Source organism: Medicago sativa, chromosome 8 (genome assembly GCF_051527215.1).
Source record: "Medicago sativa cultivar Bolivia chromosome 8, Bolivia_mono, whole genome shotgun sequence".
Taxonomy (NCBI): Eukaryota; Viridiplantae; Streptophyta; class Magnoliopsida; order Fabales; family Fabaceae; genus Medicago; species Medicago sativa.
In genome coordinates this window covers 56067268-56079987 of record NC_140756.1, presented here as the reverse complement: position 1 = coordinate 56079987, position 12720 = coordinate 56067268, and the positions used below count along the sequence as shown (strand labels likewise).

General features: G+C 33.2%; 1 protein-coding gene across 1 annotated transcript; it reads right to left on the bottom strand.

Moving 5' to 3' along the window:
* Window positions 1-8235: 8235 nt before the first annotated feature.
* Window positions 8236-12391, bottom strand: LOC146899715 (uncharacterized). The gene is made up of 3 exons (XM_085737954.1): window positions 12233-12391; window positions 11442-12093; window positions 8236-9394 (listed from the first exon to the last, which is right to left on the bottom strand). The coding sequence occupies exons 2-3, from the start codon at window positions 12003-12005 to the stop codon at window positions 8633-8635; spliced, it is 1326 nt and encodes a 441-aa protein (XP_085594080.1). The 5' UTR covers window positions 12006-12093; window positions 12233-12391; the 3' UTR covers window positions 8236-8632.
* Window positions 12392-12720: the final 329 nt, after the last annotated feature.

Here is a 12720-nt window from a genome sequence, read left to right as displayed (position 1 = left end):
TATTTAATTTGTGTTTTGTTAAAAAATTCTAATTTTTTTAAGGAATTTTTGTAAGAATATTTTACACATTTCTGCACAATTTCATTAAAAAATACAAAAATTAAATTAAAAATAGGGACCAAAAGTAGTGATTGAAAATTTTATAGGGACTAAAAGTTGAAGGAAAATTTTAGAGGGACTAAAACGAAAAGTTGACATATTTATAGGGACCAAAAACATATTTAACCCTAGATATTAATACCCATTTTGGTAATTTTGCATTCAAAATCAATTTTGATTCAAACTATCCAAAAAACATCAACTCAAAGTGTATCCAAACATAAATCAATTCACATCCAATTCACTTTTAACTAAAATCAATTCTTTCAAACTCAATTATATCAAAATCAATTCTCGTCGCCGCCAAATCAAACCCACACTAAGTCTATTGTGTAGGGAAGGCAATGGGTACCCAATGGGAAGGGTACTATAGTACCATTCCCCATACCAGCGTTTGTAAAAAAATGCCCGTGCCCAAACCCGTACCCTCATGGGTAACAACTTTAGTGTCTTTCCCCATACACTGTGGGCACCTAAGTGCACATACCCGTACCCATTACCCGCACTTTAATTATAAAAAGATAATAAAAAACATCACAATTGAAATAAAACTATGAACCAATTTTTTTAAAGCAACTCATAAAATAGTAGAAATCGTAGTATTTAACCAAATAAAAAAAATTCAAAATATACCTCAAAAATTAAAATAAAAACATTCAAAATACATATAAAAAAGTGCATGCTAAAATAAACATCAAATTGATTTAAATCATAAATTTGTAGCTCGTAAGCTTATGAATGTAAGGATGAAATGATTAACGTATTAGTTTTTAGGTTTAGGTTTATCCTTAAATAGCTAAATAAATCAAATAATTGTACACCAAAAATAAATAAAATATTTATTATATTATATAAATATGTATATGCTGGTTGCGGGGCTGGGTAGTATAGTGCCCTTACCCGCACCCATACCCATCTAAATTTGCGGGTAATTACCCGGACCCAAGCCCATACCCATAAAAGCGGGGTTTTACCCTACCCATTGCGGGTATTTTTTTGCGGGTGCCCATCGGACCTGGGTCTAATTGCCATCCCTTTGTGGGCATATAATATCACGTTTTTTTTTTAAGGATATAATATCATGTTGTTCCTTAAAATATTTCAAAAATATAAAATATATATTAAAATATAAACTTAACCCTCCAAAGCCTTCTAAAAATCAATTTTTTATTAATAAAAGGTGAAAGTAAAAACATAAATTAAGCAAACAAAGGTTAAAAAGCAAAATTCATACAAAATCGATTATTAAAAACCGAAAATTGGGGTAATATATAAAATGAAATACTAGAAGATAAAGATTATTTCCTACAACAAAAATTTTAAAAAAAAATATATAAAATACAAAATGAATGAGAGTAACAAGAAAATATGATATAACTAACTATATGCCAAATTAGATAAAATTGAAACGGCTGAGATTGTTAAAAAATATAAAATACAAAATGAATGAGAGTAACAAGAATATATATATATATATATATATATATATATATATATATATATATATATATTGTGTGTGTGTGTGTGAGTGTGTGTGCGCGCGCGAGCGCATGCGTGCGTGCATGTTGAAAATACTATTTAATATTGATATTATTTACCAATTGTTAGAGATCTTAAAATATAAAAAATAATATTGAAATGATACAAATATAAATTAATTTTTTTTTACTTTTACAAACTTTGATTACACTATTTGTGTTAATATATTTAGAACAACCGACATCAAATTAGATTGATAGAAGTTTGAAAACAAAAAGAATTTGGACTGTGTTGGACAACCATTGAATAATTGAAAGAGCCCTTCATCAGTTACTTCGACGTTTCCAAGAAGTAGCCATCTCACATTTGGACTGTGTTGTCCAATGTAACGAAAGTCGGCATCGGTCAAGCCTCCAGATCGGACGTATAGTACAAGTCGTCTAAGGTTTTTTACAACCTTCCAATAAAGCTCCCACCCCATCGTCAATTGGTAAATCAGTGATATTTAGTTTGTAGTGTAGCAACTGGAGGCGAAAATCACACAGGTGTCTCAAGTTAGCACAAATCTGTCGTAGCGCTGCATTTGTGATGTTGTAAACACTAACATATATGTATTCGAGTTTTGCACAGCCCTGTGATATGGAAATTAGTCCTTCTTGGGTAACAACGCATTCATCTTCTATTTCATCATCATCACCACCCAGTTCAATTCTTAGCCTTCTCAGCTGCTTATAGCAGCGAGCAAGTTCTGCTAATCTGTTGTCTCCAATTACATACTTTGCATGTCCACGAGCAAAAGATTATTGGTTCATTGTCAATATTTAAAATGTACTCCTGGTCAAACTAGACTAAATTAAAGAATCATAGCAAAGATATGAAGGGGGAGCAAATTTAACTTGATAGAGTTGTAGAATCTTACCACGATGATTTCCAAGTTAGGCATTTTCTGATTAATTTACAGTGATCTTGCGTATCCAGACCTACATAGCAAAGATCCAACTCTTTAAGTTGGTTTGCATAAGAGTACATAAACTCCAATTGCTTCTTTTCTAGAAATCCCAAACCCAGTCGCCTCAAGTTTGGCGGTAATGATATATCAGTAACATAATCCTCTAGATCTTTTTCTTTAACTACCTCCACATAATTCTTCTAGAGAAGATGCAGATCGAAAGAAGTTCGCCAAATCAAAGAGTTCCCATTCCATAATTTTCACAGAGACCAAGTTGGGGCAGTTTTGCGCTAAAAACTCAAGGTCCTGAATTGCCATGTTTGGCCCACGTTAATTAAAAAACATTAATTGACGTGACAATTTAGAATGTTTTGATTGGTTGTTTGTGCAAAACAGTTTTGGACGGTCGACACACCACAATTAAACTCTCTCTCTCTCTCTCTCTCTCTCTCTCTCTCTCTCTCTCTCTCTATATATATATATATATATATATATATATATATATATATATATGCGCGCACGTGCACGCGCACACACACATATCGCATGCGCGTGCGTGCATGTGTGTTGAAAATACTATTTAATATTGACATTATTTACCAATTGTTAGAGATCTTAAAATAACAAAATAATATTGAAATGGTACAAATATAAATTAATTATTTACTTTGACTACACTATTTGTCCTAATATATTTAGAACAACCGACATCAAATTAGATTGATAGAAGCCTGAAGGCAAAAATAATTTAAGGTTCAAATAATCAATAAAATAACTAGCATTGAAATCGAACTTGCAACATAAACTATGATTCCTCGTTTACATACCACTTGAGTTTCGAGTGAATATGTTTACAAAATTTGACGTAAGAAAATATTTTCAAAGACAAAAATATGAGGCCTAATATGGGGCCTAAAAACTCGGGGGCCTAAAGCCCTTGCTTTGGTGGAAGCTCCCTTGGGCCGGCCCTATTCAAGTGCACCTGTCTATCATGTCACCAATTGCTCTTTTTATTTTATCGTGTCTTTATAGTATATTTGAATATACATCACCATATGCATTAAACAATAAATTTGACTGTGACAATTATGTTTGAAGCAAATAGACCAAATACCATCTCAAGTCTTTAAGTTAGATGTTCAAAATAAGTTAATTTTTTAAGTTATTTTTTGTTACAAATTAATCCTTTATGTCAAATAATATCTCTTTTATCAAACTCTGATAAAAAATGTTCATATAGACATTTAATGTTAAGTTGATATGTTCAGATTCACCGTTCTCAAAATTAAGGTTCATAAGTTTATTTTTCAGTCTTTGATTTTAAACAAAGTTGATCAATTACTTGATTTATAATACTGCTAACGAAATATTTATCTGCAAAATTAGGCTTGAATTCAAAAACAAGAAAAGAAAAGGTGAGTAAGTAACGTGTTGAAATTTGCTTTTCAGACGTACAAAAGTTCACATTGACACAAGTAAATCACTAAATTACCCCCAGCGGTAGTTAACTGCCGCTGGCTCCAGAGGCAGTTGGCTTTGCTGCTTTTTAGTGCAGTTTCAATTGTGATTTTACGCGTTTCGGTCGAAAAATCAAAATAAATCGAAACCTATTCAGAATTCTACGAAAATTTACAGACCCTCTCTATATATATATTTTTAGAGCTATCTGCAAAAAACCGGCTTAAAATTCAATTTCTAGGTCGTCGTTTTGATGTTTTGGTTTCTTGAGTTATTGGAGCATTAAAAATTCATATTTAATCCATCCGTTGTCGAAAAATTCTAATTTTTTGCGGGAAATGTTTTTTTTATGTTCTTAATATGTGTGCAAAAAATAATGAAAATATTCAACCTCTATATAACTTTTCCGGACGCGCAGTTGGAAAAATATTGCAATTTTACGCGTTTCAGTAAAAAATTCAAAATAAATTGAGGATTAGTCTAAATACTAAGAAAATTTTCAGATCCTCTATATGTATTTTTATAGAGGTGTCTGCAAAAAAACAGCTTAAAATTCAATTTTTAGGTTGATGTCTTGGTGTCTTAAATTTTAGGCGCGTTAGAAATTCATATTTAATCCGTCCCTTGTCAAAAAATTCAAATTTTTTGTGGGAGATTTTATTTTTTTGTTCTAAACATGAGTGCAAAAAAGCGTGAAAAATTTCAACCTCTGGGACACTTTTTCGGACTCGCACTTGGAAAAAATTGCGATTTTGCATATGGTTCAGTCGAAAAATCAAAATAAATCGAGACTTAGTCAAAATGCTACAAAACTTTATAGATACCTCTATAAAAATACATATAGATGATGTGCAAAGTTTCGTAACATTCTGAATAAGTGTCAAATTTTGTTTTCAATTGCGAAAAAATAAAAAAAATCGAGACTTATTTGGAATGTTACGAAACTTTTCACATCATCTATATGTGTTTTTATAGAGGTGTCTGTAAAGTTTCATAAATTCTGAATAAATTTCGATTTATTTTGATTTTTCGACCGAAATGCATAAAATCACAATTGGAACTGCACTAGAAAGCAGCAAAGCTAGAGGCAGTTAAGCTGCCGGATATGTCAGAGGCAGTTAACTACCGCTGGGGGTAATTTGGTCATTTACTTGTCGCGTTGTGAACTTTTGTATGTCAGAAAAGCAATTTTCTAACGTGTTTAATGTCATAAACACTTTTGAACCTACCATCTCAATGTTACATGGTCCATTAGCACTTATTAACAAATGATGCTATAAAAATGATAACAAAAGTAACTATTCTAAACATGACCAATTTGTAACAAAAAAAAATAAATAAAAGATCGATTTGTAAGATGCAAAACATAATTTTTAACGAAACGAGTAAACAACATATTGAAAAGTTTTAATCAAGTAACATAAAGAATCACAAGTTATTTCAAAATAAGATAAAATAAAGACTGACATATGATATTTGACTGAGCAAATATTATTAATTACATGTTCAATTTATTAGTAATTTTTATGCATTGTTATTATACTTTTTTTTATCTGTGCATTTAATCAAATTACATTAAATAGTTGCTTATGTCATTGAATTAAGAAAAATACATACACATAGCTCAGTTGGTATGGACAATGCATAAAAATATGCAAAGGTCCGGGGTTTAAACCCCGGCCACCACCAAAAAAATTAACTTTTTTAATTTTTTAATATAAGAAAATAATATAAGAAAAAACGGAGAGACGATATTTATAAACTGTTGTAAATGAATCATCGATTCCATATGATCCCAACAGTAAAAGAGTTCGACACATACTCCTTTATATATATGTGATATCAAATGCAACACTTTGAATACTTTCATTCATGGCTTTTTTCAAATGCGTCAAGTTATTCGTCATACAGGTCTACAAATTTTTGTTGCTCTCAGAGCTGACATGGATGCTCTTCTCATACAGGTCTACAAATTTTTGTCTTGAGTTGTATTTCTATTTCTACGAGAATAATATTTAATCTATATTTTATTTTATTTAACATTAGGAATTGTTGAAATGGGAGCATAAAAGTAAAATACGTGGAAGATGCATCCCATGATGCACATGCAGCATGAAAAACAGTTACAGGTATGGTTTTTCACTTCTTTTTATTTATTTATTAATTTTTTTTTTTTATGTTCATTCTCTTCAAATATATGAGATTTCTTCATGCTCTGCTGTTCTTTTTATGCTTTGTTTAATGTACTGCTTTTGAAATAAATTTGAAATGCAATGAAGTCACTACAATATCCTCTTCGGTTTGAGAAAAAAGTTTTTATATGCATTTTCAGTTTTTATTTTCAATGCAAAACTGTTATCTTGTTTTTTACTACTTTGTATTACTTTATTTTCAATTGAAAAAAAAGTAGTGTTATTTATTCAAACCAAGCATTATTAAATTGCAGAAACTACAAACATTATGATCCTTGTGAAGTGAATTGTGTTCTAGAAAATTCTGAATGTCTCAGGCTGACGTGAATTTGGGTTGCCGTAGTGAATTGGTGAGCGTTAGTGCGTGCATTGGTGACCGTTAGATTCAGATCAAATAGTTCACAAAATATGCGGATTTTGTTCTTTTTGTTTTTAATCCAAATTACCGAGCTTGAAATTCGGACAATCCGATCTCGATCCAACAGTCAACAATGTGTTAACATTGTATCGCGACTCTAGGGAATCTTATCCTTTAAAGCACAACACTCCTCTCTGGCTGTTATGCACATTTACTGTTTAAGATATATCTGTTTTTAATTCAATCATGCCAATTTCAAACATGAATTTTGTTTTAAAATCTGCATATTGGCAAACTGATGCCAAATTTTGAGTGCTCATTATGCCAATTTTGTATGTTACAGTTATTCTATCATATGGCATACCACTTAAGCCTTTGAAACATAACTTATTGCATCAATTATTATTGTAATCGTAACAAACACAATCAAGAAGAATTGGAAAAGAAAAACCGAAAAAAAAGTGACTCATGCATATCATATTTTTCTTTCTTTCTTTCAATCCGAGTTATCTTGTTCTACTGTGTTTCAATCTTTTATGGATCCATATATCATTCCTTATTTTGTATAGGGGAACTGTTGTTCTTGTTTTTCAACCAGCAGAAGAAGGTGGTGCTGGGGCTAAGAAAATTTTAGACGCTGCCAGAGTATTATTATCATATGTGGGGGATTCTATAAAAATTAACCCTTGAAGCAAATCAGAGTATTATTTATCATGTGGGGGATTGATACTTGATAACAAAGGACAAGCAGACAGGGAATCATGCAGGCAACAGTAGCCAAAAATGACTTACCATTATGAAACGGGCTAGAAGCTGGGGTCAGTCAAGCTTGTGGGCCGGTTCTTGAAATAATGGGCGACGACAGATGGTGGTTCAATAGACACCTCAAAATTGTTCATTTGTTGGAAGTGAAAAACGATCCGAAGTTATGACCCGATCGGAAGCAAAATTGAGGTGTCTATTGAACAACCATAGTGATGATGTATGATGGTTGTTCTTTAAACTCGAAGTGAGAAAATAATTTATCGAAAATTAACTTCTTGTAGGCATCTTAAAAATGAAAGTGAAAATACATTATATAAACTAGTTTCCAGTAGAAATGAAAATGAGGGGTTTCAGAGCAACACTTAGCCTAAAGAACAATTATCATGATGTATGGTAAAAAAAGGGGAATACGTATGCTTTGTTATATTCATTCAGCCAATCACGTTCTTATGTCATTGGTTACCCAACACCCATGCCATGTATCATGGTTGTCGGAACCCAACCGGACTAACCTCTAGATTTGGGAAAATTGAGAGCCATTAATCCAACTATAATGTACCCTTACTATAAATTGAATTATTGACCTGATCTATATTCAGAGTAAGTCTCAATAGAGTTATTTCATTTATTAATTTGTTATAAATATCGAAGTTATTTGATGAAAGTAATATTATGCCCTCTTATTAGAAAATAGAAAAATTATCCTCGACGTTACGGCCAAATGGTTAAGCTATGATCATATTTTAAGTTGAATTACAGGTTTGAATCTAAGTCACAACATTTTCCCCTCCCAGTATGTATATTAATTTCAATGTGTGGTCACTAGGCCAATTGCCAAATAAAATATATATAGTTTGAAAGTAATGAACATTTTGATTAACTTTTAAATCAATGAGGGAGTTGAGACTGTCTGTTTTCAGACATATAACAATGCATTTTCAACAAGGAACTTGATACTAAATGTCTTGGCCATCAACATATGAAAGTTCCTAATCATGAAGGAGCATGACACCCTCATCTTGGAAAATACCATCGCGATCTATATTTCAAGTAAAGTACCTAGACGGATACAAGACAATTATCATTGCTCTATAGCCTAATCTAATCTAAATGCATTACATCTAAAAAATTCTCATTGCCGTATTACAATGGAAGTTTGGAACAACAAAAAAGCGGATTGCTTTTTTTATTAACTACTACAAGTAATGCTACATCTACAAAACTTGGGATTTCCGAAAACTAGATTTTGACTAAGCTACAATGTCTAAAACTTCAAAAGTAACTGTACATGCAATTCTTCAACAAGTTTCAGTCAATTAGCTCGAGAAGAGCCTATGGACTTTCACCTTCAACTCCAATGTCATCGTCATTGTCCTCGTCAGAACTACAACTGTCACCCATGAAATTGATTTGGGATTGCTGAAATTTATTGATAGCATCTCTAGCTTCAGAAACCAATGCAACTTTTGCAGCTTTAACAACATCAGTTTTCCGAATGCCTTTTCCTTCTCCAGCTACAGATTTGTTTGCCCGTGTAGAAGCTGCTCTTCTCCTAAGGTCCCTAAATCTTAATTGATTGACATATTTCTCATGCTGCACCTTGTTCTTTACTTGCTTTAGCACAGGTGGACTAGCAAGATCTTTAACACCTGATGAGCCACTAAATCTAGAAAGAGACTTCTTATGAATTGAAGATGATGACGATCTCTCATTGCAAATTTGTAGGAACCCTTGATTTTCCTTTTGTTGCTTGGGAGTACAAAGTTCTTCACTAGGCAGAATAGCATTAGTAGAAAAATCAATGTTGGGTTCAAGAACAGAAAATATGTCCCCTTTATGATTTTGATCAACTTTAAGATGGCGCTGTAACAGATTCTCAATAGACTTCTGAGTAACGATGCTCTTTGGTTTGAGAATATTTGATTTGCCGGCCTTCTTTCCAGTAGGTATGAGCAGTTTACTTGCAGATATTGAGAATTGATGAAGGGGTGATGAGTTAATTGCCTTTGCCCTTGATCGAGGCTGACATTGAGGTGGTGTGTGGAAGTCGTGGTGAACTCTATCGAAGCAATCTTGTTTAGACTTCCCAGGTACCTGCAACAGATTTTGTACAGCAATTTCAATGACCAGAGCAAATTAGCACATATGCATTTATCTGGCAATCAATTAACCATCAACAAATTATAATTTAATTACAATTTTCTTTGTGATGGTTACAAATAACAATCATTAACCAGTAATCCGAAAAGTAAAAGTGATTCTGTCATTTCATAAAGATGTATGAATGGTTTTATATCTAACATATCCCCCCATGCAATTGAAAGCTTGACCTCTGAATAATGCAAATGCTCGCCTAGATAGATCACTTGGTCATGGAAACTCTAATATCATATCATAAATAAACTATTCCAAAAACGATATTCGATAGACATGAAAGATTTCATATTATTTTTTTTATTTTTTTCAAGGTTTCATATTTTATATTTAACAGTTACCTTTAGGAAATAAACACAAAGATAGCTTTTCTATAACAACAGCATATTAGAAACGGTTTACATCCCAAACATCATACTGGACATTGTGCAGCCTCTATAAAATCATTGGATCAAACACTATAATTAGATCCAACAGTTCTACAGCAACCGGCAACCGCACTCTGTGCAGCTCTACCACTGTAAGCCCTTGCTGCAATGCCATCTTTATCATTGTGTGCCACATCGCAGCGGCTGGACTGTTTTCAAGTGACATTTCAAGCAATGTATTTGTTTTTTAACATTCAAAAGAACAACAAAACAAAGGCATAAGATAAGGTAGTGATAAACCAAAGTCATCGTCTTTGAGTGAATCTTTAGGGCAAATGGTGAATCACTCAGAAGTTTCAAATCTCACAATTGGAGACTAATCCGCTCTGACTCTCCGGACACGGCCTTTCTATAAACAACCTAGGACACATGATCCAGCTATTTACCAATTGTGTTGAACTTTGCTGATCCTTGACGGGTTCCATAGTATGCCAAAAAAAGTTTAGCTTACTGAAGTCATTTAGACACATCAGCAGCAACAACCAAGTCTTATCCCACTAAGTAGGGTCAACTACGTGAATTAAACAAAGCCATAAACAATATGTTATATATTAAATCTCTATCAAACTCACTAATCAATAGGTTTTTCTTAATAATTTCTCATATAGTATTTCTAGGTCTTCCTCATTTGGACACATAATTCTATAAAATAGTCATACATGAATAATTAACTTCGTTTTTACTTAAGATTCTTCTCCAACTACAGATATTTTTCATAGATTCAACAGTTCTACAGCGACTACATTGTGCGACTCTACCGCTGTAAACCCTGATGCAATGCCTTCTATAAAACCATTGGATTAAACACTATAATTAGATTTGATAGTTCTACAGCGACCACCACACTATGTGCGACTCTACCGCTGTAAGCCCTGCTGCAATTCCTTCCTTATCATTGTGTGCAGCATCGCAGTGGCGGCACTGTTTTCACATGACATTTCAAACAAAAGTATTTGTTTCCTAACATTGAAAAACAACTATAAAACAATGGCATAAGATAAGTCCGTGATAAACCAATATCGTCATCTTTGAGCGATTATTTTTGAGCAAATGGTTAATCACCCAGAAATTTCAAATCTCACAATTGCAGACTAATCCGCTATGAGATTAAGGCATCACCTGTGTTTTGACTCTCCTGAGAAGACCTTTCTATACAAACACACTACTAACTAGTTTAAACCTAGGACACGTTATCTAGTTATTTACTAATAGTGTTGAACCTTGTTGATACTTGACGAATTTCATAGTATACCGAACAAATTTAGCTTACTGAAGTCATTGAACACATCAACAACAACAACCAAACCTTATCACACTAAATATGGTCGAGTACATGGATCAAATGAAGCCATAATATGATGTCACATATCACATCTCTATCCAACCCATTAATCTTAATAGTTTCTCATATAACTTAACAATTCTCATAATTTTTCTAGTTCTTCCTCGTTAGAAACATAATTCGATCAAATATTCATACATGAACAATTAACTTTGTTTTCGCTTAAAATCAATTCTTCTAAAATTGCAAAAATCTTACACAGAGAGAGATAGCATACCAGTTTCGAAACGTTGTTCCAGAAATGTGGACTAGGCTTTGCAGTAAAATAAGCCGTTCGCAGAGCCAATTCTTGTTCCTTAGTCCACCCTTGTGCAACTTCACCACCACCGCGCTTTCTCTTCCTTTTCACACCACATTCAACTTCTTCCTTCCTCAACTCTTCCACTATTTCACAACCATCGTGCTTCCTTTTCCCTTCTTCTCCACCTTCAATCTCTTCCTTCTTCCCCCCTTCCTCAATTCCATCGCCACCACCGCGCTTTCTTCTCCTTTTTCTACCACCTTCAATCACAACTCCCTCATCACAGGAACCAAATTCACTCACTTTAACATCATTTTTCTTGGAGAATCTAGGAGATCGTCTATGTGAGGGAACTTGTTCATCGCTCAAATTGGGTGATTTTCTTACCCTAACGGTTTTGGATCTTGACCGGGTTGAAGATTTGTTAGTGGATTTGGGTTTTGGGATTGTGGGGTTGTTGTTTTCATGGAGGAGCACGAGTCTCGGTGATCTTCGCGGGGTGCCAGGTGGGTACACGACGGTGGGGTTTCTGTCTCGCATTTTCACAAACACTTGGTAGGGACGATTCTACTGAACGGAGAGGAAATAGCTTGTTGTTGTTTTTGAGAGGTAATATCGTGATTCAAACCTGTGATTGTAAGCAAATGAGAACCCCTTTTCAGATTAAAACTACAAAGCTGAATAAAGCTGTGTGAACCCTAAAACAAAAATATGAAAAATTGAAGAGTAATTGAGTGAAATTGACAAAGGAAGAATGAAGATGATACCTGGAATGAAGAATTGAGTATTGACAAAGTTGGAACTCGAACTCGAACAGGAACAGAAAGAAGATTGAGATAGAGGTGGTGGTTTTGGAAGATTGATGGTGATGAATGAAAGAACCAGAGAAACGTGGTTATTATGGAATGTGAAGGTTTTGTGGAAAACTAGCGATCTAACCCGTGCGTCGCACGGTTAATTTTTTTTTTGTTCATTTGTCTTGAACCGGATCTCGTTTGGTTTCCTTCAACGGTTCATCTGCATACCGTGATAAATATTGATGTACACAAACAAATGTAAAAATATAATATTGACTCGCACAAACAAATGTAAAAAGAGAAAATAGTTCATATATAAAACGAAAGATAAATTATACACCCTCCTGTCACAAATATAAGCAAAAATCCATATTTTAGATTCATTCAATAAATGATGTATATTGTCTACAATAAAGGCTACATGCATCATTTAATGAATGAATCTAAAACATATATTT